Source organism: Pseudogymnoascus verrucosus (genome assembly GCF_001662655.1).
Source record: "Pseudogymnoascus verrucosus strain UAMH 10579 unplaced genomic scaffold scaffold_30, whole genome shotgun sequence".
Classification (NCBI taxonomy): domain Eukaryota; kingdom Fungi; phylum Ascomycota; class Leotiomycetes; order Thelebolales; family Thelebolaceae; genus Pseudogymnoascus; species Pseudogymnoascus verrucosus.
Window position 1 is genome coordinate 261,153 of NW_017263681.1, and position 25,030 is coordinate 286,182.

Consider the following 25,030-nt stretch of genomic DNA (forward strand, 5'->3'; position numbering starts at 1 on the left):
TATGAGAAAACAGGCAGGCGTTCCGGTTTGGGCTCTGGGTTGATGATTATGAAGCGGTAGGATTTGTAGGATCTGTACTCCATAGGGTATGATAATCTGCTACAATTATGTTGTTTGTCAAATGGTTTTTGGCATCTCAAAGCCTCGTTCCGTAGCCTTGCGTCTGTTCTGGGCTTTGTGGAGTCCAATAGCAAGCGACCCCCGGCCGCTAATTCTAACATTTCTTTATCCACATTCCGCTACCCCACCAGAAAATATCTTGACCCCGCCAAAATTTCATGACTCCGTTTGTCACTTGGAGAATCAACAAGCAACGCTCTCGGCGAGTTTAAAGAGGCAAAAAATCTCTCGCAATGGAGCCTCTCCGTATCCTTCTCGTTGGCAATGGCGGCCGTGAGCATGCTCTGGCTTGGAAGCTGAGCCAGTCTGCCCACGTGGAGTCCATTATTGCGGTACCCGGTAACGGAGGCACAGCGACGTGCGAAAAGGTCACCAACAACAACTCCGTCAAGGCCAATGATTACCCAGGCCTTGTTGCATTCGCAAAGGAGAACAAGATCAACCTGGTTGTCCCAGGACCCGAGGCTCCATTGGTCGACGGCATCGAAGATTACTTCCGTGCCGTTGGAATCCGCTGCTATGGCCCTTCCAAGGCCGCGGCGCGCATGGAGGGGAGTAAGACTTTCTCAAAGGATTTCATGAAGAAGCACAACATTCCTACCGCTGCATACGAAAACTTCTCTGACTACGAGGCTGCCCGCAAGTACTTGGACACGATTGATCACAATGTCGTCATTAAGGCCAGCGGCCTTGCTGCTGGAAAGGGCGTTATCATTCCGACAACCAAGGAGGAGGCACAAGCAGCGTTGAAGGATATCATGCTGGACAAGGAATTTGGGGCCGCTGGTGACGAGGTTGTCATTGAGGAGTTTCTGGAGGGAGATGAGTTGAGCATTCTCAGCTTCAGCGACGGCTACACGATCAAATCCCTGCCGGCAGCGCAAGACCACAAGAGGATATTTGACGGCGATCAAGGACCAAACACAGGCGGCATGGGATGCTATGCTCCAACTAGCCTCGCTACCAAGGCTTTGATGGAGGAGGTGGAGCGAACAATTCTCCAGCCTACCATTGATGGAATGCGCAAGGATAGATTCCCGTTCGTCGGCACTCTATTCACCGGCCTGATGATCACCAAGGACGGACCGAAGACTCTCGAATATAACGTCAGATTCGGTGACCCTGAGACCCAAACCCTCCTCCCGCTTATGAGCAAGGACTCCGATTTGGCTGAGATTATGGTCGCATGTACCGAAGGATGGCTGGACAGCGTAACGGTTGAGGTCGAGGCCAAATTCGGCGCAACCGTTGTGGTAGCCGCCGGCGGCTACCCAGGAGCTTACCCTACCGGTACTCCCATGACTCTCCAGACTCCTCCGGCTGGCACGAACCATTTCCATGCCGGAACTGTCATCAACGATGGCCAGCTCCAGACCGCAGGTGGCCGCGTTATCGCAGCTACCTCGACCGCCGAGACTCTTGAAGAGGCCGTTAAGAGAGCCTACGTCGGCGTCGACCACATCAAGTTCGAAAAGATGCAGTTCCGCAAGGACATTGCCCACCGCGCCTTCAAGCAGAAGGCCGCCGAGAAGGAGGCCCTAACATACGCCTCAGCTGGCGTCAGCATCGACGCCGGCAACGAGTTCGTCGAGCGCATCAAGTCCGCCGTAGCCTCCACCAAGCGTCCCGGCGCTGACGCCGAAATCGGCGGCTTCGGCGGCGAAGTCGACCTCGCGAGCGCCGGCTACACCACCGCCCCTGTCATGGTCGGCGCCATCGACGGCGTCGGCACCAAGCTCATGGTCGCGCAGGCCATGAACAAGCACGACACCGTCGGCATCGATCTCGTGGCCATGAACGTCAACGACCTCGTCGTCCAGGGCGCCGAACCCCTCATGTTCCTCGACTACTACGGTTGCAGCCAGCTCAACCTTGAGAGCGCCGCCGCCTTCGTCGAGGGCGTAGCCGCGGGCTGCAAGCAAGCCAACTGCGCCCTCGTCGGTGGCGAGACCGCCGAGATGCCGGGTATGTACCAGCGCGACGATTATGACGCTGCTGGTGCCGCTATTGGCGCTATGACCAAGGACCTCACCCTCCCGATGAAGTCCGCTATGATCCCCGGTGATGTCCTCATCGGCCTCGCCTCCAACGGCGTCCACTCCAACGGCTTCTCGCTCGTGCGCCGCATCATTGCTCGTGAGGGGCTGGCCTACACCGATACCGCGCCTTGGGACACCTCTGCCTCTGTTGGCGCGAGCTTGCTCACCCCGACGAAAATCTACGTGCGCTCGCTACTCCGCGTGGTGCGCAAGCGTCTTGTGAAGGGGCTGTCGCATATTACAGGCGGTGGATTGGCGGAGAACGTGCCGCGCATGCTGCCGACGCACCTTGCTGCTGATATCGATGTTGCGACATGGCAGCTGCCGGAGGTGTTTAGGTGGTTGAAGAAGGCCGGGAATGTGACTGGGGTGGAGATGGGGAGGACGTTCAATACCGGTGTGGGTATGGTGGCGGTGGTGGCGAAGGAGAATGTGGAGCAGTTGATTAAAGAGCTTGAGGAGGAGGGGGAGACGGTTTATAAGATCGGAACGCTTGTGGAGAGGGGTGAGAAGGAGGGATGTGTGCTCAGGAACCTTGAGTCGTGGGATTAGAGATATATATGGCTGGATGAATAGGAAAAGTCAGAGGCGTTTACTTTGAATTGAATATACCAAATTACTTGACTTGAAGCGCCCATTTAACGTGATTTTGTAGCACAGAGCTGTGCAGTCAAAGTAAAGGTCCATTACGAAGCAATGTTTCGGTATATTCGTATGAATAGTATATCTTCCTTGCATTTTGGTATATGACGATGTTGTATGTTCTAGGTCAATGAACGCCAAAATATCACCATCGGCCCATGACCATTCAAGCATACTGCTGCCCATCTACGCTCAAAGCGCCCAGTCTCCTCCATCATCCGCCTCAGTCACGAACGGTTCGTCGACTCGCTTAATCGCATACTCGCTGCACAAAATACTACCGCCAATATATTAGTCAAGTCGTCTCAAAAAAGCGTCAAAAACGAAGAGAAAAGGAACTAACCAGCTCTCTGCTACCAAAGCATCCAACTCTCTAACCGCCTCCTCCCTCCCCTTACCCCCAACCATTCCCTTCCCCACCAGCGCCTGCAACTCTCTAATCCTGTTGGATTTAGCCTTCCCACCTCCTTCCACGACCTTCCTGCCCAGGCAATCTGAGTGAAACGCATGCTGGCACGGAAACACGAAGAACTGCCTTGCTAGAAGCGGCAGCGAGCACACATAGCACTTCTCGCCCGGCTCGACGATAGCGTAGCGCCCGCCCAGAGCAGCGACCTCGTCCTTGATGTGCGCGGCGGTGCGGGCGCTGCTGTCCATCTCCTCGCGCAACGCGTCGATACTTCGCGAGTAACCCTCGAGGGCGTCGCAGATTTCGTCCTTGAAATCATCGATGACGACGAAATCCGGGAAGAAGGGGATCAGGTCCTCGATCTTGAGGAGGGGACAGCGCGAGAGGAAGGCGAGGGCTGTAGCGATGCCGTCGCTCTCGCCGATGACGGTTTTGGCTACGAGGAGCCAGAGCTTCTTGCGTAGAGAGGGGAGGGTGGGTCGGTTGGCGATAGAGGAGGCAAGGTCGATGGAGTTGTGAGAGAGGGCTAGGGTGACGGCTTGGAGGTATTGGCCCATTGTGCTGTAGATGTGAACGCAGGATTGGATGCGGGAGTGCTGGATGCAGAGGCGGAGGGCGAAGTCGGAGTCGAAGGAGGGGGTGTCTCCTTGAGACTCAAGGTAGGATAAGAGGGTGGATTCATCGGGAGAAGGGTGCGACGCGCATATGGAAATTAGGGTGTTATGGACGGCGGCGTCGGTGGAGTTGAGGGTATTAATGGTGAAAAGAAGGTATCGGACTGCGTGGTTCTTCGATAGCGGCCCGTTGTAGGTTCGATTGTAGGTTAAGAGAGCAGGAATCAGGTCGCGTGTTTTCAATGTCGGATGGCGCATTAGGATGTCGATTAAGTCGGCGGCAACGTGTGTGATAAGAACGCTGCTGTATCGATAGAATATCGAGGCATCGGTCTGTTTCTTGAGAACATTGAGTGTTTCTGGCCAACGTTCTCTTTGGACCCAGTATCCAAGAACATAGTTATGATCGTTGACAGCACTGGCAAAGAAAAGGAGCTCCTCCTCCCTTCCATGGCTGCTGATAATATCATACGTGGTCTTGCGATCGAGATCGTTTTTATACTTTGTCACAAATTCGTGAAACTCAGTTTTAATCGTCTCCAGTTGGCTTTGGGTCTGCTCTGGGCTGAGCGACTCGGACAGTTCGGCTTTCGTTACAATGGTATCGTCCAACGAATTGAGCTTCGACATGAATATCTCTACAAGCCAACTTGCCAGCATGATCCTCTGCATGACCGAGGATTTTTTGAAGGTGGCAATTTTAGTCAACAGATACTTTCGGAGAGCATCTTGCTGATCATGTTCGATGAGAGCCAAGGCAACCTGCTCGAACGGCTTGCTGCTCTTTCCATAGACACCGGCGGCTTCCAGGTATTGCCCTCTGCCGATCAGGTAATCACCCGAGGCAGTAGCTACGGCATCCTTTTGCGATGGCGACCTTGCATATCGCAGTGCAGCATCGAAATGCTCATTCCGAAGCATGACCTTCCATATGTCTCGATCTTCTTCTGTGACGACAATTTCAAAAATCTCAGTTGTCGTAAACAGCCAGAATGTATTCTTTTGTTGATCAGCAAGTAATGCTACTGCCTGCTGTCCAGGGTCCAACACGATTTGGTCGAACACGACAGTATCATCCAGTCTGTTTATGGCGACTATGCGCCCGCCGACGAGATGCAAAATATGCCATTGGGTCAAGGCGATAGCATCAACGCCTTCTTGGACAGGTTTCGCTCTTCCAGATGCTGACTCGCCTATAGGGAGTTGTGATATAGGAAGGATCTTTGACTCCGCAAATACTTTGCTTCCTAACTCTGAAGTAACTGGGGTGGAGAGGAGCTTCCCGTAGAACACTCCCTGAGACGACAGCCAAGCATAGGTACGATCCGGCACCAGTGCCTCAGGTGACGAGGCATCAGGCGAGTCCGGTGATACAACGAGTGACGAGGTAAAAGTTGAGGATATTCGAGATATCTCGTGGACTGTTGGCTGTTCGGACTCGAACAGTTTCGCATAGATAGAACCGCCGCCTTCGGTACCGGACCTTGTAGCTTTGCCAACTAGATGCAATAATCTACCCCGTGTTGCAATCATGACTCTCCGTATATCTGCCTTGCCGGGTTGGACGGTGTCAACCCAAAGACCAGTAATTGCTCCATCTGGGAGCTTCTGGAGCGACTTCAAGTACTTGTCCTCTCGGCGGTAGAACTCGGTCGAGGTCTCGATGTAGACTTCGTATATGTTCCCATCAGTCGTGCCTATGAGTATCTCCCTCGTCGAGGCCGTTGGAAGGGACGGGTTCCAAGCCACGCACTCGATGGAAACGCCACGGAGTCGTGAAAGCGGTCTCGGCTGTCGGGACTGCGTATGGAGGTAATAGTTTTCGCCCAAGCTCGTGCTGATAATGAGATGCGAGGCAGTCGGGTCCAAGAACATGCGCCGTATCACGCCAATCTCGGACGTCTTCTTGGGCAGGTCAATGTCTGCAAGGTTAGCGTGGAGTCTTCATCCCCTTCGCAACGTGTGGCTTACCATCTATATCCTCGGCATTGTCTAAATCTATGCGCAGGATGCGGCCACTCGAGAGAGCGAGAACGAGGACATTGTTGGCGACCTGAGCAGCGACGAAGTCGGAGCCGATTGAGAACTGCAGCTGAACCCGCTCGATGTTGAATATGGGCAGGGACGGCTCGTTGAGATCGTGAAAGGTGCTTGCGGCCGCATAGCCGTTCGACGTATCGAGTGCCATGGGTCAAATTGTAGGTGGCTACCTCATTATTGAGCACAGCTTCAAAGGGGTAATAGAGTGTAGCCGTTGGCTTGTTGGAATGGCGGGGGATTGGAGGTTGAGGATTGGGGAAGTTGTAGTGCACGGGGAGAGAGTTGAAGTATGGACCTCCGCCTTCAGCCTTGCGCGGATCCTGTAGGGTGACGTTGGACCTGGAGCTATGGGGAGATGAGATGGTGATTGGCCTGACATTCGAGGCTGACACAACTTGACCGCCTGGTCATGTGAATATATATTGTACAAGTACCTATTTACTATTGTACTGAATTGAGAAGAGAGGGTATCATAAACATAAGAAAAGAGCTATTCTACTCGTACAATCGTCTTCTTCGCCCCGATTACTTACTTCGTACTGCAATTCATTCCATAGCAATAGAGACCTTCAGACAGCCATCATTCCCAATCTCCGATCATTCTCACTTTGCCCCTTGTGCATGAGCGTCACCCCTATGAGCTCGCGCCGGCTCTCCATCTGCTTCTCTGCACTTGACACCCTCATTACTCCCTTCTGCTGCTTCGGGACCACTATGTTGCTCTCTATCAGGTGCAGCTGTCTCCGCCCCTGGAGATTTCTCCCCGTTTTCGCTTTCGGGAGCCCCAAGTGCAACTGCGCCCTCCATCCCGTTGCCCAGCTGTTCCTGCACGAGATACTTTTGTTTCGAGCGCTCAAGCTGCAGTTGGTAGATGAGGGCGTTTGGATTTGAAGATTTCTTCGTTATCTGGCGGAGGGCGTTTGCTAGGTGAGACATCGGGTTGGAGAGTCTTGTTTGGTTTGATGGTGATCGTTGTTGCCCAAGTCGTGAGGTTTGGAGAGTTTAGGCTCCAGATGACCACTGTACAAGCATTCTGCATAACATCCATGGCAGCACTATATTACTCGACGGTCTCGCCGGGTCTCGCCAGGCCTGTTTATCTGTGTTAATAGCAATCATGGTAAAGATCTTTCCATACTCTGTACAGTGTCTGACTGAAGTCACAGGCGTCAAGAGATGGCAGGCACACATTGCTCGGTTTCAACATGTGGTGATAATCAACACCCCTCAACTCCAAAACAAGAGCCTCCTATAACAAAGAGACTCCATATTACTATTATTGGATTCTAATCGACGATAGAGCAGTAGCCTGTCGATCTGCCGTATGGGCAATCGCGCCCACTCCGCCACTCCCCTCATCTCTCTAGATCGGCGCCAGGGGCATCGCATGTTTGTTTTGATTCGGATAGAATAGTGCTGGAGTACACTGGGTGCTGAAGACCACAATACCCATGATCAGTACATGGTTTCTCGCACAGAGCCACAGCCAGATCATAGATAACGGGTGTCGTGCATGGGAGAAATAGACACAGACCGCCCCTGCATCAAACGCTTGCGGTGTCAGAGTGGCCGGGGTGACCTCCCCTTACTACCACCAGTGGCTTCCGCGAACGTCCCTTACCACGTTTCAGCGATACGACGGCTCCCCGCCACAGCGCGTGCGAGGGTGAGATGAGAGGGGTCATGACGAGCACTTCATAGCGCTGAGACGGCGGAAGACAAAGGAGGAACTGAGTGACAGAGCAACAAGTGCTGTCCATGACAACATGATGAGAAGGGGAGAGGGACAAAGACGGCGATGATGAACTGTCCGGCATGCTCTTGGCGGCTACAGTATCACAGTTACGGCGTCAACGCGTGGCTGTACTCTACTACTGTCTGATCGTAGGGGACTCTATGACTGACTGACTGACCCTCTTTCTCTCGCTTCGTCTCAGTCCTGTACATCAAAGTGTTTGTATGGCTGACATGGCGAGAGAGCCTCACAAAAAGCACTTCAGCGAAACGCCAATACTGGTCGACTGATGACTGAAGGAACGTTCTGAAGCATATATATGCACATCAACTTCACCTCTTTCTTTCACAAATCTTCATCAAAGCCTCGGGAGACAGACCCGGGATTCGCTCCTGTCTTTGTTCTGGCTGTACCTGTACCTGCCTGTCTACTTCCTTCTACACCCACTCTAGCGCCGATTCGTAGGTACCTCGTCCAGGGTCCACCTTCCTGAAACCCACCGCCCCAAAACCCTCCCCCATATCGGGATTTCGCGTCGCCCTCAATCAACCCTCGACTCCGACTCTTGCCTACTAGTCCTTCTTTTCCCCATACGGCCCTCAAAATACACGAGGCAAACACGCAATCAAAACATTCCCAGACACTGCCATCGTACGCAGAAGTATAGCATTGATGAACTGCGTGTCACTTCTCCTCCAGTCCGTTGAGGAGTTATAACCCGGACGTCAGCTCCGTTGCCAGCTGTTAGACCACAGTGTCGCCGCATAGCTGAGCCTCGCTCCGCAAACCGACAACAGCCATGGCCATGTTAGCCTCCAAGTCGCCATACCCGGCGAATCTATCGTCGGCGGGCATCCAGCAGTCCTCGATACCAATGTCCGCCGGTCTAACTGGCCGGAGAGTCTTGGTCGTCCCCCCAAGCAACCAGACATCTTTCAGCCCAACGGAATCCGAGTTCTCAGACTCCATTGACGACCCCGACTCGGCAAAGCACTGGGATGAGGAGCGCGTCTGCGACTGGCTGCATACGATCAACTGTGGCGCCTATGAGAAGTTGTTCAAGAAGAACAATATTAATGGAGAGAACTTGCTAGAGATGGACAAGGCCGTCCTGCAAGAGATGGGTATCGACAAGATTGGTGACCGTGTGCGCTTATTCGTGAGCATCAAGAAGCTCAGGACGAAGGCATATGCCAACCAGAAGAAGAGGAATAGAGTATGTAGATGTCTGTCCTATCTGCTATTCTTTGATCACTAACGGTGGCAGGACTCATTTGCTGGTCTCCAGAGTAGCCTCCTATATACGCCTGCATCATCTGCCTCGCCCAGACCTCCCACCTCAGCCAACCGTGCAGCAACAAATAATAAACGATTCTCGAGACAGTACGACTCTTACAATCTTGGTGGCCTAACGCCGGAGATTTCCACGAAATCAAGCTCCCGTCCGAACTCACCACTGCCTGAAGAGGCACGAGTAGTCCGCCAACAACGGTATAATGCGATTAGCCCACAAGATATACGAAGAGACCAAGGCCAAGGATACTTCCCGCCCACACCTGCCATCTCTTCACAGTCGGCTCGGCACCCAGGGACTCCTCTCGACAGGGACCAGCCACAGACAGCTCGCCTCATCGGCCACCACACTCGTGGAGCTGGCAGCATAGATGGATCGTTAATGTCGTCGTTACCAGAAGATCAGGATATGATCCGTGTCATTGCCAAGGATGGCTTGACCAAGGTCGTGAAAGTGACGGATTGCAAGACAATCGACGAGGTGATGAGGTTGACCCTACGGAAGTTCACCTATCGGGAGGATCATGAAAGGAATTACTGTTTCTGGACACTGGCCGGCCTCGAACCAGATCCAGCAGCATGTCGTAGACTCTTCGAGCCAGAGTTATGGCGTATTATCAAGGACTCGAAAAGACCGGAACGAAACCGTCTGATTCTGCGCAAGATCCACGCCGGAGAGCCTTCTGAAATGGAGCTCCAACGCGCGGCAGATATCGCCATGGAAGAGTCGGCCCAGTTACATTCTCGGGCACTAGAAGGCACTGGCAAGCGGAGCCAGCTGAAGGCGCAGAAGATCCTTGGAGAGCAGTGGGATACTGGCTTACAATATCCTCTTTCCCCCGCCTCGTTCACATCGAATGTTTCCGCTGGGGAGCGTGAGCGAAATGTCCACAACGCAGCCAAGGATCTTGAACGACCACCTCCTGCTGATGCTGCTCCTGTAAAAAGGAGGCAGGCCCGGGGAAAAAACGATGTGCTCCGACAATTCTTTGGACAGAGGCCTCCCAGTGAGCTGATCACATCCGACTTGACTACGTACTTCCCGAACCATGCCAAGGAGGAGATCGATAAGACAGCCCGGTTATCACTACGAAGATCGAAGCGTCTCAGCAGAGTCAACAGCCGACTATCTGTAGCCAGCAACCTGAGCTTTGCCTCAAGTATGAAGGATGCTCCCCCTATGCCCCGCATAGAAGATACTTGGCTCCAGACCGACCCCTCTGGCCCTAAACTGCGTGTTCTTGACCGCGGACACTCTATATACCGCGACTCAGTCTCTTCGTCAGTTTTGGAGCCCCTCCAAGAGGAATCGCCCACCGAGCCCAACAGAAAATCATACGTCTCATTTGACAGCGGCTCGGACACGCACGTTAACATCACTGATCCGGATGGACGCACTACGAGCAGCTACTTCGAAGATGGTAGCACCGAAGCCGGCTCGCTGCGCGAAATCAGCCAGGCACTCAATGAAGACGGCGAGGAGGCTGATGATGACTTGCAGAGTTTCCTGGCTGGTGACTCGTGGGATGACAGCAAGTGGATGAAGGGCGCTCTCATCGGCCAAGGTTCCTTCGGCAGCGTCTATCTCGCGCTCCACACCGTGACAGGAGAGCTTCTGGCCGTCAAGCAAGTCCAGTCGCTATCTCCAGGCGTTGCCAGTGCCAACGACCAGAAGAAGAAGAGCATGATCGAGGCCCTGAAGCGCGAGATCGGCCTCCTCCGCGAGCTCCAGCACCCGAACATCGTGCAATACCTCGGCTGCAGTTCCTCCGCCGACTCGCTCAACATTTTCCTCGAGTACGTCCCCGGCGGATCCGTGCAGACGATGCTGAACTCGTACGGCGCCCTCCGCGAGCCGCTCGTGCGCAGCTTCGTCCGCCAGATCGTCACGGGGCTCGCGTACCTTCACGGCCGCGACATCGTGCATCGCGATATCAAGGGCGCTAATATCCTGGTCGACAATAAGGGCGGGATCAAGATCTCGGATTTCGGTATCTCGAAGAAGATGGAGGCCTCGAACGTGCTTGGCGGTGCGGGGAACAGCAAGAATCGCCCCTCGCTCCAGGGATCGGTGTTCTGGATGGCTCCGGAAGTTGTCAAGCAGACCAAGTACACGCGCAAGTCGGATGTGTGGTCGCTCGGGTGCCTGGTCATTGAGATGATGACGGGGAGTCATCCGTATCCTGACTGCTCGCAGCTGCAGGCCATCTTCAAGATTGGAGGGAGCAAGGCGCGGCCGACGATCCCGGAGGCGGCGAGTGATGAGGCGAAGCGCTTCTTGGATCAGACGTTTGAGATTGATGACCGTGATCGTCCGGATGCGGATGAGTTGCTTTTGAGCCCGTTTTTGAACCCTTGTACGTAAGAGAGGGATGTGCTTTGGCCATCTCTTGGACGTGCGTCGGGTGAGGGGGGAGACTTGGGGAATTGATATGCTTGGTTTTATGCGGGATGGCTTGCTGGCACTGGCTGCCAGCGCTGTTATCCATGGTACGAGAAGATGAGATCGGATGAATTTATAAGAGGATATTTTGGGTGTGACGGAGTAATATATCATGAGCCATTTTTTGCGCAGTTTCTTGGAGGGATTGGTTTAGCGACGGGGAGAGAGGTGGAAGGGGAGGGGAAGGGGCTTGATGGGATGAGATTTAAGATTCTTGATGTATAGTACTCGAGTATTAGTAGTATTTAAGGGGAAGTGCCCATTGAATCATACAAACGTTTGATTGTATCAGTCTATTGGTATCATAAAGCCCATCGTGTGTTCCTCCTTGTAAACGCCATCCATCTATCCACCGTAACGCACTCCTCACTCCCACTCCTCTCACTGTCACATCTCATCCCACCCCTCCCCCCACGTCTCCCCCACCACCAACCCCAACCTCCCGCTCTCCTCCCTCCCCCTCCTCAACCTCTCAATATACTCCCCACTCGCCCTCCCCTCCCCCTTTCTAGGATCAACATAAACCAACACCCTCACCTTCCCCTCCTCTCCCTGCACAAACACCCCCATCCCCCTCCTCTCATACGCCCACGGCACCCCCTCCGCCTCATCCAACCCCTCCTCATCCGCGGGGTCCATCACATACAGTAACCCCACCACTTGTCGCCCGGGACAGGGGCGGATGTTGGCGTATCCCCGCTCGCCGATGAACCATTCGTGGTTGGGGAGGGTCGCGAGGGGGGAGGTGTGGAGGGGGGAGGAGGGGCAGCGGGAGTGCATTTGGGTGGGGGAGAGGTTGGACCCGTAGGCGAAGTAGAGGGTGTGCTTTGGGGGGGAGGTGAGGGTGCTGCCCATGGTGGTGGTGGTGTTGGTGTTGGCTGGTGATGGTGATGCCGTCGTGATAGTGCTGGCGATAGTGGTTGTGTCGTCTGTTTTGTTTATAACACCTCGGTTTGAAGCTGGTAGGTTCTTCTAGATCATCATCGTCGTCTTGCCAGTTTGTCTCACCCTCGCGGCTGACTGCATGAGCTGATGACTGCAGGGTTAGTGGTTAGTTTGGGAAGGAAGAACGTGGTAGTTGGGGATATTTAGGTTTTGGCAGCAGCTACTGATGTATGTAGTTGTTGCCTAGAAGAGAAGGGAGGGACTAAAATAAGATATTTAACTACTACTATTTACAACAACAAAGGTCTTTCTTGTCTTTATTAGGAAGAAATGACGTTCTAGTGGTGATATCCAATCCATTCCCGCTCTAGCTATAGAATTTATACTTATTTTGTTCTTTATTCCTTGTATTTCCTTATTTCCTTATTTACTTACTGACTTACTACTGACTTACCACTGACTTACTACTAACCCATCAACTCACCTACGTCTTTCCTTCCGATTCCGGTAATTCCCACAAAGAAGATGTCACCGATTTATTTGCTTCTCCACGGCGGGGTAGGCCTGAGTCGGCCTGGTTGGTCCTGGTTGGTCCTGGTTGGCTGGGAGTCTGAGCGTGTCCCAGCGTGATTCACCGTTCTCTTACCTTCCAGAATCGGGGTACTGGAGAGAATAACCTCAACTTTACGTATATTTACGTTTTCCAGCACCAATAACCTCCAATCCCCCCAATAGCCCGCGATTAAGCGCTGTACAATGCACGCGTGCCAATTAATTTTCGGGTCACTCCAATAAATTTCGGAGATCGGACCCCGGAAACCTGTCCCGTGCCTGCGTTTTTTGCTGACTTACCCACATACCACATGCTACCTCTACACTCTACCCGCCGTTGCGTTATCGTGCTTGTACTTTCCTTTATCGGAGTTGTCCCACTATCCCAAACTATCCCACTAAGAAAAAGTCCGCTTCAACTTCTGACTCTTTAACCCCGCACAACCACTACCTTTCCACCCACTTTACTCATCCACCTACCCTCCTCTCAAAAAAGTGTCATATCCCGCAATTCATCTTCTCACAAAACTCCCCTTCAACTCTCCCTTCAAAAACAATCCTCTGTACATACTCACTCACACACACACAAACACACGCAACAATGGCAACTGAACTCCCCGTCCTCGGCGCCACTGCCACCAACGGCGCCAATGGCTCCCCCACCGACTCCTTCACCGTTAAGACCGGCCTAGCCCGTATGTTGCAAGGCGGCGTGATCATGGACGTCGTCGACGCCGCGCAAGCTCGCATCGCCGAGGAGGCCGGCGCCTGCGCCGTCATGGCGCTCGAGCGTGTCCCCGCCGATATCCGCGTCGAGGGCGGCGTGGCCCGCATGTCGGACCCGAAGATGATCAAGGAGATCATGGCCGCTGTCACCATCCCCGTCATGGCCAAGGCGCGCATCGGTCACTTCGTTGAGTGTCAGGTACGCTCCCATTAGCCCCCCCCTTCACTCCCCGTCGCTCCCCTCACCCCACCATGCCACCGACCATACCCCGCTAACCCCGCACCTTTCCAGATCCTCGAAGCCATCGGCGTCGACTACATCGACGAGTCCGAAGTCCTCACCCCCGCCGACCACGCCCACCACGTCGAGAAGCACCCCTTCACCGTCCCCTTCGTGTGCGGGTGCCGCAACCTGGGCGAAGCCCTCCGCCGCATCAGCGAGGGCGCAGCCATGATCCGCACCAAGGGCGAGGCCGGCACCGGTGACGTCGTCGAGGCCGTCCGCCACATGCGCACCGTCAACGCGGAGATCGCGCACGCCTCGCGCATGTCGGATACCGAGCTGCGTGTTCTGGCGAAGGAGATTGCTGCGCCGTTTGAGCTGCTTAAGGAGACGGCTAAGTTGGGTCGTCTGCCTGTGGTTAACTTTGCGGCGGGAGGTGTGGCGACACCGGCGGATGCGGCGCTGATGATGCAGTTGGGTTGTGATGGTGTGTTTGTCGGGTCGGGTATCTTCAAGTCGGGGGATGCGGCGAAGAGGGCGAAGGCTATTGTGCAGGCGGTTACGCACTTTAAGGATGCGAAGATCTTGGCGGAGATCAGTGAGGATTTGGGTGAGGCGATGGTGGGGATTAATGTTGATAAGATGCCCGAGAGCGAGAAGATGGCTGGAAGGGGGTGGTAGAGAAGTTATGGTGGGTGGGTTGGCAGGCAGGCAGGCAGGCATGTGGATTGGAAAATGAGACAGGTGTTAAAAAGGAGGTCATCCCTATAGTTGCAGATCCTTGCATTTTCAGAAATAGAAGCGTTGAGTGACTATAATGTTTGAATAGAATAGGTCGTATATACTCAACGAGCTGGCTGCCTGGGTTCATGTTTTCCTTTCTGTATGCCTGGTTGAAGATTGTATTATCAGATGGTCGTTTTGAGTTGAGGTTGACCCCAGCAGTCACCCGACCAAGTGTGTTATGGTTAAATTTTGTAAAATAACTAACTGTTTCATTGATGTTCATAATGCGTCTATATACAAACATACCAACCACTCCCCGACAAATACCTCCAACCAAAAAACACACACACAAACGCCCCCTCCCCCTCCCCCATCCCCTCACCACACCTACAAAATCTCCTTCAACTTCTTCTTCTGCTCCCCCGTCAACGTTCCCGGAAATTTAACATTATATCTGACCACGAAGTTCCCCCTCCCGCCCCCCTTCTTCGGCATCCCCAGATCAGGGTACGTATCGTTGCTACCCGGCTGCGTCGGGCCGCCTTTGTCGATGACGAGGTTCTTGCCGTCGATGGTGGTGACGGTGCGTTTCCAGCCTGTGAGGGCTTCTTTGAGGTCGAGTTCGAGGGGGAGGACTATGTCGTCGCCTTCGCGGGTGAAGAGGGGGTGGTTTTTCTGGTTTCAGTCCGTTAGCTGCTGTGTTCTATACGTAGTACAATGGAATGGAATATGAGAATGGGAAGGGAAGGGAAGAAAAAATAAAAAAAGAGAAGCAAGAAAATGGGAAGTCTCGCTCACCTCCTCAACAATAAAATGCAAATCCTGCCTCCCCCCCTCCTCCTGATCCCCCACCCCCTGAAACTTAATCTTACTCCCCTTCTTCAACCCGGGCTTAATATCCATCTCCAAAATCCTATCCTTCGTCGTTCTCTTCCCGTCCGCATCAAACGTCTTCTGCTGGAACTTCATCTTCTTATGCGTCCCCTTAAACAGATCCTCGAGGGATATCGGCAACGGTCGCTCGACGACCGTGACTTCGGGCTCGACAGCCTGGCGGCGCGCGGCTTGCGGGCCGCTGCCGGGTTTGGTGCGTGTGCGTGGCATGCCGCCCCCGCCGCTGGGGCCGCCGAAGGAACTACCGAAGAGGTCGTCCATTCCTTCCATCCCTCCTCCCCCGCCGCCCATACCTCCCCCGCCACTCTGTCGCAGAAACTCCTCAAAAATACTCTGCGGATTATTAAAATGGAATGCGCCACCTCCCGCCCCTCCGCCTCCCCCAGTCGAAAAATGGAAAGTCCTCGCCCCTCCCCCTCCGGGCATTCCACCCATCCCGCCGAAACCGCCGGGCATGCCACCCGCGCCCGCACCAGCATACTGAGGACCCTCGCCCGGCTCTGGCGGTGGAGGACCGCCGCGGAGAAGGAACTCGAGACCGTATTGGTCGTAGGTCTTGCGCTTTTCGGGGTCGGAGAGGATTTCGTAGGCTTGGGAGACTTCTTTGAATTTCTCCGAGGCTTGGGGGTTGTTTGGGTTTTTGTCGGGGTGGTGTTTCATTGCTGATTTGCTGTTGCGGGATGGTTAGCTTGTGTGTCGTCTGTTTGTTTTGTGCTGGGGAGAAGGGAGGGGTTGACGGCGGGAGAGGGGTTGGGAATGGGGTAGTTCGGGAGTTGAGAATGGGGTGGTTTTTTGGGAGTTGAGGTTGAGGCTGGAAGTGCTGATGGTGATGGAGGGGGAGGAGGAGGGGTAACTCATGACGACCTACCGATACGCCTTCTTAATCTCATCCTGCGTCGCCTCAGGCTTAATCCCCAGCGCCGAGTACAACTTCGTCTCCGCCACCATCTTCTCGATTTCCGATCCTGCGCGTTTGTCTATCCCTTCGTCAGGGTCTCAAAGGGTCGTTCGTGGTCGTCAACCTAGCCCGTCCGTACGTAATCGATAAGTCCCCCAAACTGAGAAACGCAACAGCGAATGTTCTTTCTCTAAACAAATCTCTCCCTTCTAGCGATTCGTCAAAGAGCGCAGAAGAGGATGTATAAAAGAGTGAGTCAATGGTTGTGCGTGTAAATCTCACAGCAAAAAAAAAATCGTCATGCGTGATGGTGGTTGCTTTCAATTGCTGCCCGATTTATATATGGGAGGAGGTATATTATACCTTGGTTGCGGGCGGGTGGCCTGTCAGATAACCACCCTTCCCCCGCTATTTCAAGAATCCCGTGCCGTGCACCACGCACCGGTGACGTCTGGGCTTTCTTGGGTCGTCTTCCTCCGAAAATGCTGGAAGCCAAGCGAAGCTACGCGAACTTATCAGGTTTTTGGGGGAGGAAGAAGATAAGGGGTCACGTGAGGAGATGGTTGCAGTTCCTCTTCAGCGTCCTGTTGACTTTATAACTTTGTCTCCTTTTATCACTTTATCTACCCCACACGTATACATACAATTCAAATCCAAAGGAAGAATAGAATCTCATATTTCTCTACAGTAGCGGCCTGATCATGAATTTTAATTTAACTCTTTGCTCCCCTCAACCCTTTCCCCCTCAATGCCCTTCCTCCCCCTCCCCCTTCCCCTCCCCCAAAATTCCAGAGGTGGCTTTAACCCCCCCCTCCCCCCACTGTAGCGGTAATGCCGGATGCATCTGCATTTGCATTCAATAAAAAAAAACACGATGTCGTCGCCCCCCCCTTTCATCCTCACTCCAACACATCAACATCAACATCGTACTCAAACTCTCTATCCTCTCCTTCTCCCCATCCTCCTACCAACCGACCGACCGACCGACGACCGACGACGACTTGCCCCCCCCGGAACCAAAGCACCCAGAAAACCCATTGTACTCCGCGAAACAAAAAATAATAAAAACTCAACACCACACTGTCCGTACATAGCATCGTATTTCTCAAAGTCATCCAAAGCTTCGTTCGTCCGACCTTGTTCCTCCGCCCCCGCCTCAGCAGCCAGTCCTGAACCACACTTGTTTGCTTGACAAAAGTTCGTGGAGACCTACATCTACTGCGGCGCGATGTTCTTGTAGCACCAGATGCGCGCGCGCATGTCGCCGGAGCCGGTGGCAAAGAAGCCGCCCGGGGCGGGGCTGGGCGCGACGGAGATGACCGAGTTCTTGTGGCCCTGAAGCATGAGCTGGGTGCTGCCGGTGCGGGGGTCCCAGAATTGGACGCCGCGGTCCTTGGAGCCGGAGAGGACCCAGGCTCCGTCTGGGGTGAGGGCGACACTGAGGACGAAGTCCTAGAGAATGTTAGCATATATATACAATAAAGAAGCTGAATGGTGATATTTCTTACCTTGTGTCCCTCGTAGGTCTTGATGCACCTTCCACCCTTTGGTCCGGTGTTGGGGTGTCCTCCACGTGGGGCCATCAGCTCCCACATCTTGATGGTCCTGTCCAAAGAACCAGAGACGAGATCCTTGCCATTAGGCGCGAAAGCGACCGAGTAGACGGAATCCTTGTGTCCATCCGGACCCTCGAGGCGCTCGACGAGATATCCAGTGGCGATATCCCAGACCCTGACGCTCTTGTCGAGGGATCCAGCAGCGACGTAGCGGGTATCAGGGGAGATAGCAACAGTAGTAACACCATCCTCAATGCTGAGAGACATGATGTGGTTGCCGGTCTCGATATCCCACAGGCGGACGGTACGGTCACCACTTCCGGATGCGATGGTGCGGCCATCCTTGGCGAAGTCGAGGGAGTAGATGTCCTGCTCGTGACCGGCGAATGTGTTGCGGATCTTGCGCGAGGCAATGTCCCAAACGCGGATCAGCTTGTCCTCGGCACCTGTCGCGAGGTACTTGCCGTCGGGGCTGAAGCAGACACTTCTGATGTACAAGTCTCCAGCCGAGTCGGCTGAATCGTCCTGAAGAACGCAGACCTTCTGTCCGCTGTGGACATCGAAGATTTGAGCGGATCTGTTGCAGCCAGTGGCTACATACTTGCCATCGTGGCTGAAGCGAACGCAGCAGACGACGCTCTCGTGCTGCAGAGTGTGGAGCAGATCAACGTCAAGAACCCTTGGAACCTGAGGGTTGAAGATGGCGAACCAATCCGACTCGACCTTCTTCTGGTGGTCTGGGAGGCGCTCGAGGTCCAGCTCTGCCAGTGCATTTCCGACATTAGCAATGTGCGAGTTGTAAGACGGCCCTGGGATGGGACCTGGTCTCTGCTCGTGATGCTGGGGTCCAAGGTTTGGCGTCGCTGGGGCACCGGGGCCTCTGGCTGGGCCACGCTTGGCGATCGTTCCTGGTGACGCAGGTGGAGGACCCTGGGAGGGGTAGCCATTTTGCACCGGGGGAGGACCATACTGGCCAGCTGGCTGGAATGGACCTTGTGCGGGTGGCGGAGGACCTTGTTGGAGTCCTGGTGGCTGTGGCATCTGGTGTTGTGGAGGTCCCTGGTCCTGTGGTGTGGGCTGAGGTGGGAGGCCTGGGCCAGCTTGGCCTTGGCCGGCCATGATGCCTCCGAAAAGGTTGCTTGGGCCATGGCCGATTGAAGGCGGTGGTGCCTGAGTTGGCCCAACGTGTTGGGGTGGTCCGCCAGTTCTTGACACGGAAGGACCGCCGCGGGCTTCAAGTTCTCTGTGCAGGCGAGCGATCTCTTCGTCGTACCTAGGCGCTGTCAATACACAAAATTTGTCTGGACGCGATCAAGCAACTTACTTCTGTTTTAAGGCCATGTGGGTCTGTTCCATTTGATAGACTTTTTCGCGGACCATTTGCATCTCCTGTAACTGCTGCCCGACTGAGGGGAGGTATGGTCAGCGCCATTTCAAAGGCAGGATCAGTCGCGCGCGCGCGCGCGACTTTTGATAAAAACTTACTGGAGTGTTCATACTCTCCACTCGCTCTCGCCTGAGTCTCAAACTCGGCGCGAACCTGATCGAGGAGCTCATTCAAGCGCGGGTTTCCAGGCGCAGGGCCCATTCCCCGATGCGCATTATACATTCCTGACATTATGATTATCGTCGAAAGGCTTCACCCCAGGGCTGTTGGAAGCTGGAGGCTAGTTATCGAACTGTTGAGTGTGGTGTGAACGACGTCGAGATGACGGCGCTGGATGTTTCGTGGCAGGTGGTGCTGTCGCTATCGCATGTAGATGGGAGTTTGTTGCGGAAGGCGAAAGGCGATCAGGAGAGGTGTGGACGGAAGCGTGATTTCTGGTGAGCCGGTGATAGCGCGCCAAACACAGAAGTATCGAAAGTTAAAAGGCGACTTTTAACCTTTGGTGGAGATGTCGATTGAGTGTTCAGGGTCGGCGACAGAGTGTGATGTGGTCGGGTGTGGAGTCAAACGCGGACGTCACAACAGTGGGTGGAATGAGGCTGAGAACTCGCGCGGTCTCAAGCGTTGCCTCGCGACAACACAGCAACCGCAGCTAAACTAAGCCCCCACGGGCGAAACACAGATGAGTGATGGGAGATGTTTGAGTGAGGCCTGATATAATCGGGCGCAAGCTTTTTTGGTGATGGAAGCGGACGAGAGAGTAGTGAAGTGAGATGGAGTAAGTTGTTGGGGTAGTTTGGAAGAGTTGAGAAAGGTGGAGAGAGAGAGAGAAGAGGTTTAGAAACGGACAGACCCAAGATACTCTTAGTGTGCAGAGCGAGGGAGGGAGGGAAGAGAGAGACGGAGAAAGAGAGACTAACAATTACGGGACTGGGGGGGGTGTGGGAAGGTGGGTGTGGGTTGTGGGAGCGGGCGCACGCTAGGACTGAATGGGCTAGTGGGAGTTAGGGGGAGTTACGAGTGGGAGTGGGAGTAGTGGGAGGGAGTAGTGAGAGTAGTGAGAGTAGTGGGAGTAGTAGGAGTAGTAGGAGTAGTAGGAGTAGTAGGAGTAGTAGGAGGAGTACCACTAGGACCCAGGACGAAAGGACGACTCTACCACTACTAGCACTACTAGCAAGACCCAGGACGACCTAATAACAGTCTACTATAGATGTTGGGTTTTGTGGTACAAGGAGTAGGAGTACATGGTCTAACTACAGTAAATACAGTAATAGTAAATATAGGATAGAGTGCCATAACACAGTACAATTTACAGTATGAGTACGATGGCAGTATTACGGGAGTATATCGGCATGGGTGTTAGTATGGGCGTTAGCATACTGTACGTGTTAGTATGGGTGTTAGTTATTAGGAGCAGTACCGCCGACTGGTGTAGTAGTAACTTTCATGGTTGTGGGTGGTGCACCGTGCATACCAACAGTAACAATACTATACGATCTCTGCTACTCTACTATTATACTACTGTACTCCGCACTGCGTGTTGTACGTGTGTGGTACTGTATAGAAAATAGTATAGCAGTAGAATACACACACAACACATCCCTCCCTCTACCCGCCGTTTGACCCCCGTTTTCCCTCCCCAGGCAAAAACTGTGAAGGTACACCATACACTACCCCCCCGTACCACCCGTACCGACAAGGATGGTGGAAGTTACATACATTTACACCCATCTTCTGCTCTAAACTCCCCTAACCCACAACCAGCGGAAGGGAAAAGGGAAAAAAGGCAAAAAAAAAAGGACGTGTGCGAGGGGAGTAAGTGGGTCCGAGGGGGGGGCGTTGGTGGTGTGTACTATATTCGTACTAGCCTGGGGGCGTCGGAGCATACTGTAATACTGTATGCAAAGCTAGTTTTGCTTGAGGAGGCTAGGCCGGGTTGGGTGTTAGGGCCGTGTACAGTGAGATGCAGGGGTCAAGGTTGGTTCCGTGTGTGTGTGTGTGTGTTTGTGTTTGTTTGTTTGTGTACAGACGTCCGGCGGTGGGTATGTATGTCACGCATGAATTACTCAGGGCTTATGTAAGGGTGGCTGGGTTGCTTTACTGACAAAGGTGGACTAACGGACTTCTAGCAGTGCCACCTGACTATAATAGACTACGATTAACGACATATCTTGGACTCATTCACGTGACAGACACCCCTACTAAAATATCTCCCCATATCCTAATATCCCACACGTGACCGGCTATCCATTCCCGTCTACCCACCCCTACCCTCTCCCTCATCAAGTCACGCCACCTCCCAACCCGAGTACGAAAAATCCCAGAGATCGATTGATTAGATAACCAAAAAACGAGGGACACACACTCCACTCCACTCGACGCGACAGGGGGTCATCTCAATCCGATTCCGTATTCGTACAACAATCTTTCATATTAACCAGGCCCTCCCCCCCTCTCTCCTTCCACCTCCTCTTCCTTCCTCCATCACCACCGACAAAAGACCACCATCTTCACTACACACGAAGACAGCACTCCGGCATCCTATTTTCTTTTAAGAAGACCCATTGGGTTGGCGTTCCTCTACTGATCCGCCATCCACCAGCCGCCTCGGCGCTCTCCTTTCCTCAAAACCAACAACCTTCCGGCTTCCGGCACCGCAGCAGCCATGGACATCGTCCTCGAAGTCGTCGACACCTTCGCCCTCGACTATGCATACGCGTACCTCCTCCCCGCCGGCCCGGCGCCCTTCGACCTCGCCGGTAGCGGGCTGAAGAACCAGACTCTCGATACTTTGGCTTCGACGTGGATCTATGAGCCCGCGAGCACGTATCTCAATTTCGCACCGAGCGCGGCGGCGTATATGAGTGCTTGGCCGCGTGATTATATTTGGAGGCAGTTTATTTCTTTGTTTGCGATTACCTGGTATGCTTCACTCCTCCACCACCCTCCACCACCCTCAACCTCATCCCCCACCACCCCCTAAACCACACCCAGCCAGCCAGCAACTGCTAACCCCCTCCCCCAGGATCTTCGGCCTAGCCCTCTACTTCATCGTCGCCACAGCATCCTACTACTTCCTCTTCGACCACGCGACCTTCTCGCACCCCAAATTCCTCAAAAACCAAGTCCGCCTCGAGATGACCCAAGCCAACACCGCCATGCCCGTCATGTCCCTCTTGACCGCCGCCTGCTTCGTCGCCGAATGCCGCGGCTACTCCAAGCTCTACGACACCACGGCCGAGGGGCCGGGGGCGTGGTACAATTTCCTCCAGTTCCCTGCGTTTCTCTTCTTTACGGATTTTTTTATTTATCTCATTCATCGCGGATTGCATCACCCGGCCATCTATAAGACGCTGCATAAACCCCATCATAAGTGGATTATGCCCACGCCATTCGCGTCGCATGCGTTTCACCCGCTCGATGGGTTCGCGCAGTCGATTCCGTACCATGTGTTCCCGTTCATCTTCCCGCTTCAAAAGGTCGCGTATGTGGGCCTGTTCATCTTCATCAATATGTGGACGATCCTCATCCACGACGGGGAGTTCGTGACGCAGTCGCCGGTGATTAATGGAGCGGCGTGTCATACGATGCATCATTTGTACTTTAACTATAACTACGGACAGTACTTTACGCTGTGGGATCGCGTGGGGGGGAGCTATAGGAAGCCGAACCCGGAGTTGTTCTCGAAGGAGAGCAAGATGGGGGCTAAGGAGTGGGAGAGGCAGGTTAAGGAGATGGAGAGGATTCAGGGGGAGGTGGAGGGGGTAGATGATAGGAGTTATGGCGGGGGAGAGACGAAGAAGAAGATTTGAAGAGATGACGACGATGGAGGGGGTTGCTGGGACTGGATGGAGTCCGGGAGAGATGATGGTGGTGGAGAGTGACATAGATGTCGTGGTGCGGATGGCGTTTTGTATATTTAATAAGAGGGCGAAGGGAAGTCTATATGCGCGGTGCGCGAGACGTAATGGGTGGAGATGAAATGACGAAAAATTGTACAAATGGGAAAGTCATCCGCTTTGGTTGTAATAAAATATATATATATACATAGTATTCGCAACTTCTTACAAACAGACCGTTTATCCCGATAACTTGACTTCCGATATAATGAATGATACACCGCCCGTGGTTATAAGAATATATATATATACAAGAATACACAACATCATATAAACAGACCGTTTATACCGATAACTTCACTACCAATATATTGATACACCACCCTCCCTCCCTGTCTCCATGCCTACGCCTCCCCGCCCTCCTGCTCCTCGCTCGGTGCCTCGCTCTCCCCGTTCACCTCCCCCTCCGGCCCCAACGCAAGCTTAATCCTCCAATTAATGAATTCCTCCGACAAAATCTCCCCATGTCCCACCTCCTCAACCTTCCAACACTCAACCACCCCACTCTTTTCCTTCCTCCTAATCCTCCAAACCCCCTCACTAACCACCGTCTCTCTCAAGAAACTCAGCACCCCCGCCCCAAAATTCACCGCAACATTCCCATCCCACCCCCCCCTCTTCTTCACAATCCCCGGAATCTTAGCCGTCTCCAACTCCTCCAGTCGTCTGAGTATTCCGTTGGCAGACCGGAATCCGACGATTATCTTTGGGACGCCTAAAAGGAAGGATTGGAGCCAGAATTTTAGGAGTTTGCGCTCGAATGTTTGGAGGTCCCGGGGGGAGCTGGGGTCGAGTGAGGTTTTTAGTTCGACGAAGTTGGTGGAGCTGGTTGGGGGGGGGGGTTTGGAATCCCAGACTGGGAGGGGGGGTTAGCTTAGGTGTCTGGTTGGAGGTGGGGGGAAGGAGGTGAGGGAGGGGAAGGGGGGGAGGAGCGGGGGACGTACTTGCGTCTACCTCTCCGCCGATGATGAGGGAGGTGTCGCCAATACCGGTTTGCACCACGGAACAGTATTGCGCGGCGTTATTGACGATTTGGTCTTCCCGCCCTTCGATGTACTCGCGGGACGTGGCGTCCCAGGTGTCGGGGAGGAGGGAGAGGGTTTCGAATTTATAGCCTGTGGGTGGGTGGTGAGTATTGTGTTTCTCGATGATAGATGGGAGAGGGGGGGTAAGCATACCCCAGTACGACATCATGTCTTGACTTGGTCGGCCGGGGGCTGTTTGAAACCTGCTCTGTCGCGCTTGTCTTTGGACTTTGTATTCGTGGTTTTCTTCAATGAATCTGTGCGCGTTAGAATTCGAATAAGAACGAGAGGTCGTGGTTCATACATCGTGCCCTTTATAATCGTTAGCTACCACCCAAACAACAGAGATCAAGGACTACTAACTTGGTAAAACGTAGCATTCATCTCAAACCTACACACCACACGCACCAACAATCAGCCTTTCCCCTCCCCCCACATCACAGAACACCACTCACCCATCCCGATCCTCAAAAGGACATGCCAACAACTTCGTCATCATCCCCCTCCACGTCACAACATCCACCTCCACCTTCCCCCCCCTCTCCCTCTCCACCCCCACAATCGTCTTCAACAAACTGTCTAAATGGTCATCCTGGCTCTCATCTAGCTTCTCAAACGTCTCAAACCCCTTACACAGATCTGCGCCGAGCCGGGGGGGGTAGTAGTACCGCAATCCCGAGGCGTCGGGGCGGTATTCGTGGGAGGGGGTGTAGGAGAAGCAGGCGATTTCTTTGGGGCGCTTCATGGGGGCGCTAGGGCCGGACCAGTTGTGGGGGGGGTGGATGGGGAGGGTGGCTGTGGGGGTGTCCATTGTTAAAGGGTGAATGGGAGGTTGTTACATTGGGAGTTGTACAAAAAAAAGTGGGAGAATTGCGATTGCGAAAGCTGGATTGGGAAGAGAGGTGAGGAGGCTGGCGGGACAGC

General features: G+C 53.8%; 10 protein-coding genes across 10 annotated transcripts; 4 read left to right on the top strand and 6 right to left on the bottom strand.

Moving 5' to 3' along the window:
* Window positions 1-353: 353 nt before the first annotated feature.
* VE01_05216 (uncharacterized protein) lies at window positions 354-2,894 on the top strand (the record flags this gene model as incomplete). The annotated part of the gene is made up of 1 exon (XM_018274681.2): window positions 354-2,894. One exon carries the CDS (start codon window positions 354-356, stop codon window positions 2,709-2,711), a length of 2,358 nt encoding a protein of 785 aa, XP_018129189.1. The 3' UTR covers window positions 2,712-2,894.
* VE01_05217 (uncharacterized protein) lies at window positions 2,874-6,178 on the bottom strand. The gene is made up of 3 exons (XM_018274682.2): window positions 5,796-6,178; window positions 3,145-5,746; window positions 2,874-3,078 (listed from the first exon to the last, which is right to left on the bottom strand). Exons 1-3 carry the CDS (start codon window positions 6,010-6,012, stop codon window positions 2,994-2,996), a joined length of 2,904 nt encoding a protein of 967 aa, XP_018129188.1. The 5' UTR covers window positions 6,013-6,178; the 3' UTR covers window positions 2,874-2,993.
* Window positions 6,179-6,467: 289 nt separating this feature from the next.
* Window positions 6,468-6,800, bottom strand: VE01_05218 (uncharacterized protein; the record flags this gene model as incomplete). Its single annotated transcript, XM_018274683.1, has 1 exon — window positions 6,468-6,800. One exon carries the CDS (start codon window positions 6,798-6,800, stop codon window positions 6,468-6,470), a length of 333 nt encoding a protein of 110 aa, XP_018129196.1.
* An 11-nt stretch (window positions 6,801-6,811) lies between these two features.
* On the top strand, window positions 6,812-11,585 carry STE11 (ATP binding). The gene is made up of 2 exons (XM_018274684.2): window positions 6,812-8,815; window positions 8,867-11,585. The coding sequence occupies exons 1-2, from the start codon at window positions 8,399-8,401 to the stop codon at window positions 11,255-11,257; spliced, it is 2,808 nt and encodes a 935-aa protein (XP_018129195.1). The 5' UTR covers window positions 6,812-8,398; the 3' UTR covers window positions 11,258-11,585.
* A 137-nt stretch (window positions 11,586-11,722) lies between these two features.
* VE01_05220 (uncharacterized protein) lies at window positions 11,723-12,477 on the bottom strand (the record flags this gene model as incomplete). Its single annotated transcript, XM_018274685.2, has 1 exon — window positions 11,723-12,477. Exon 1 carries the CDS (start codon window positions 12,188-12,190, stop codon window positions 11,723-11,725), a length of 468 nt encoding a protein of 155 aa, XP_018129198.1. The 5' UTR covers window positions 12,191-12,477.
* A 557-nt stretch (window positions 12,478-13,034) lies between these two features.
* SNZ1 (vitamin B6 biosynthesis protein) lies at window positions 13,035-14,634 on the top strand. The gene is made up of 2 exons (XM_018274686.2): window positions 13,035-13,697; window positions 13,791-14,634. The coding sequence occupies exons 1-2, from the start codon at window positions 13,374-13,376 to the stop codon at window positions 14,400-14,402; spliced, it is 936 nt and encodes a 311-aa protein (XP_018129270.1). The 5' UTR covers window positions 13,035-13,373; the 3' UTR covers window positions 14,403-14,634.
* Window positions 14,635-14,829: 195 nt separating this feature from the next.
* VE01_05222 (uncharacterized protein) lies at window positions 14,830-16,741 on the bottom strand. The gene is made up of 3 exons (XM_018274687.2): window positions 16,210-16,741; window positions 15,246-16,011; window positions 14,830-15,122 (listed from the first exon to the last, which is right to left on the bottom strand). The coding sequence occupies exons 1-3, from the start codon at window positions 16,287-16,289 to the stop codon at window positions 14,835-14,837; spliced, it is 1,134 nt and encodes a 377-aa protein (XP_018129267.1). The 5' UTR covers window positions 16,290-16,741; the 3' UTR covers window positions 14,830-14,834.
* Window positions 16,742-17,053: 312 nt separating this feature from the next.
* TUP1 (general transcription repressor) lies at window positions 17,054-20,103 on the bottom strand. The gene is made up of 4 exons (XM_018274688.2): window positions 19,281-20,103; window positions 19,120-19,201; window positions 17,748-19,068; window positions 17,054-17,691 (listed from the first exon to the last, which is right to left on the bottom strand). Exons 1-4 carry the CDS (start codon window positions 19,411-19,413, stop codon window positions 17,455-17,457), a joined length of 1,773 nt encoding a protein of 590 aa, XP_018129268.1. The 5' UTR covers window positions 19,414-20,103; the 3' UTR covers window positions 17,054-17,454.
* Window positions 20,104-21,361: 1,258 nt separating this feature from the next.
* Window positions 21,362-23,257, top strand: ERG3 (c-5 sterol desaturase). The gene is made up of 2 exons (XM_018274689.2): window positions 21,362-22,104; window positions 22,208-23,257. Exons 1-2 carry the CDS (start codon window positions 21,848-21,850, stop codon window positions 22,992-22,994), a joined length of 1,044 nt encoding a protein of 347 aa, XP_018129218.1. The 5' UTR covers window positions 21,362-21,847; the 3' UTR covers window positions 22,995-23,257.
* A 126-nt stretch (window positions 23,258-23,383) lies between these two features.
* On the bottom strand, window positions 23,384-24,975 carry RAI1. The gene is made up of 6 exons (XM_018274690.2): window positions 24,562-24,975; window positions 24,470-24,497; window positions 24,411-24,418; window positions 24,260-24,363; window positions 24,026-24,196; window positions 23,384-23,937 (listed from the first exon to the last, which is right to left on the bottom strand). The coding sequence occupies exons 1-6, from the start codon at window positions 24,915-24,917 to the stop codon at window positions 23,426-23,428; spliced, it is 1,179 nt and encodes a 392-aa protein (XP_018129266.1). The 5' UTR covers window positions 24,918-24,975; the 3' UTR covers window positions 23,384-23,425.
* Between the last annotated feature and the right edge of the window lie 55 nt (window positions 24,976-25,030).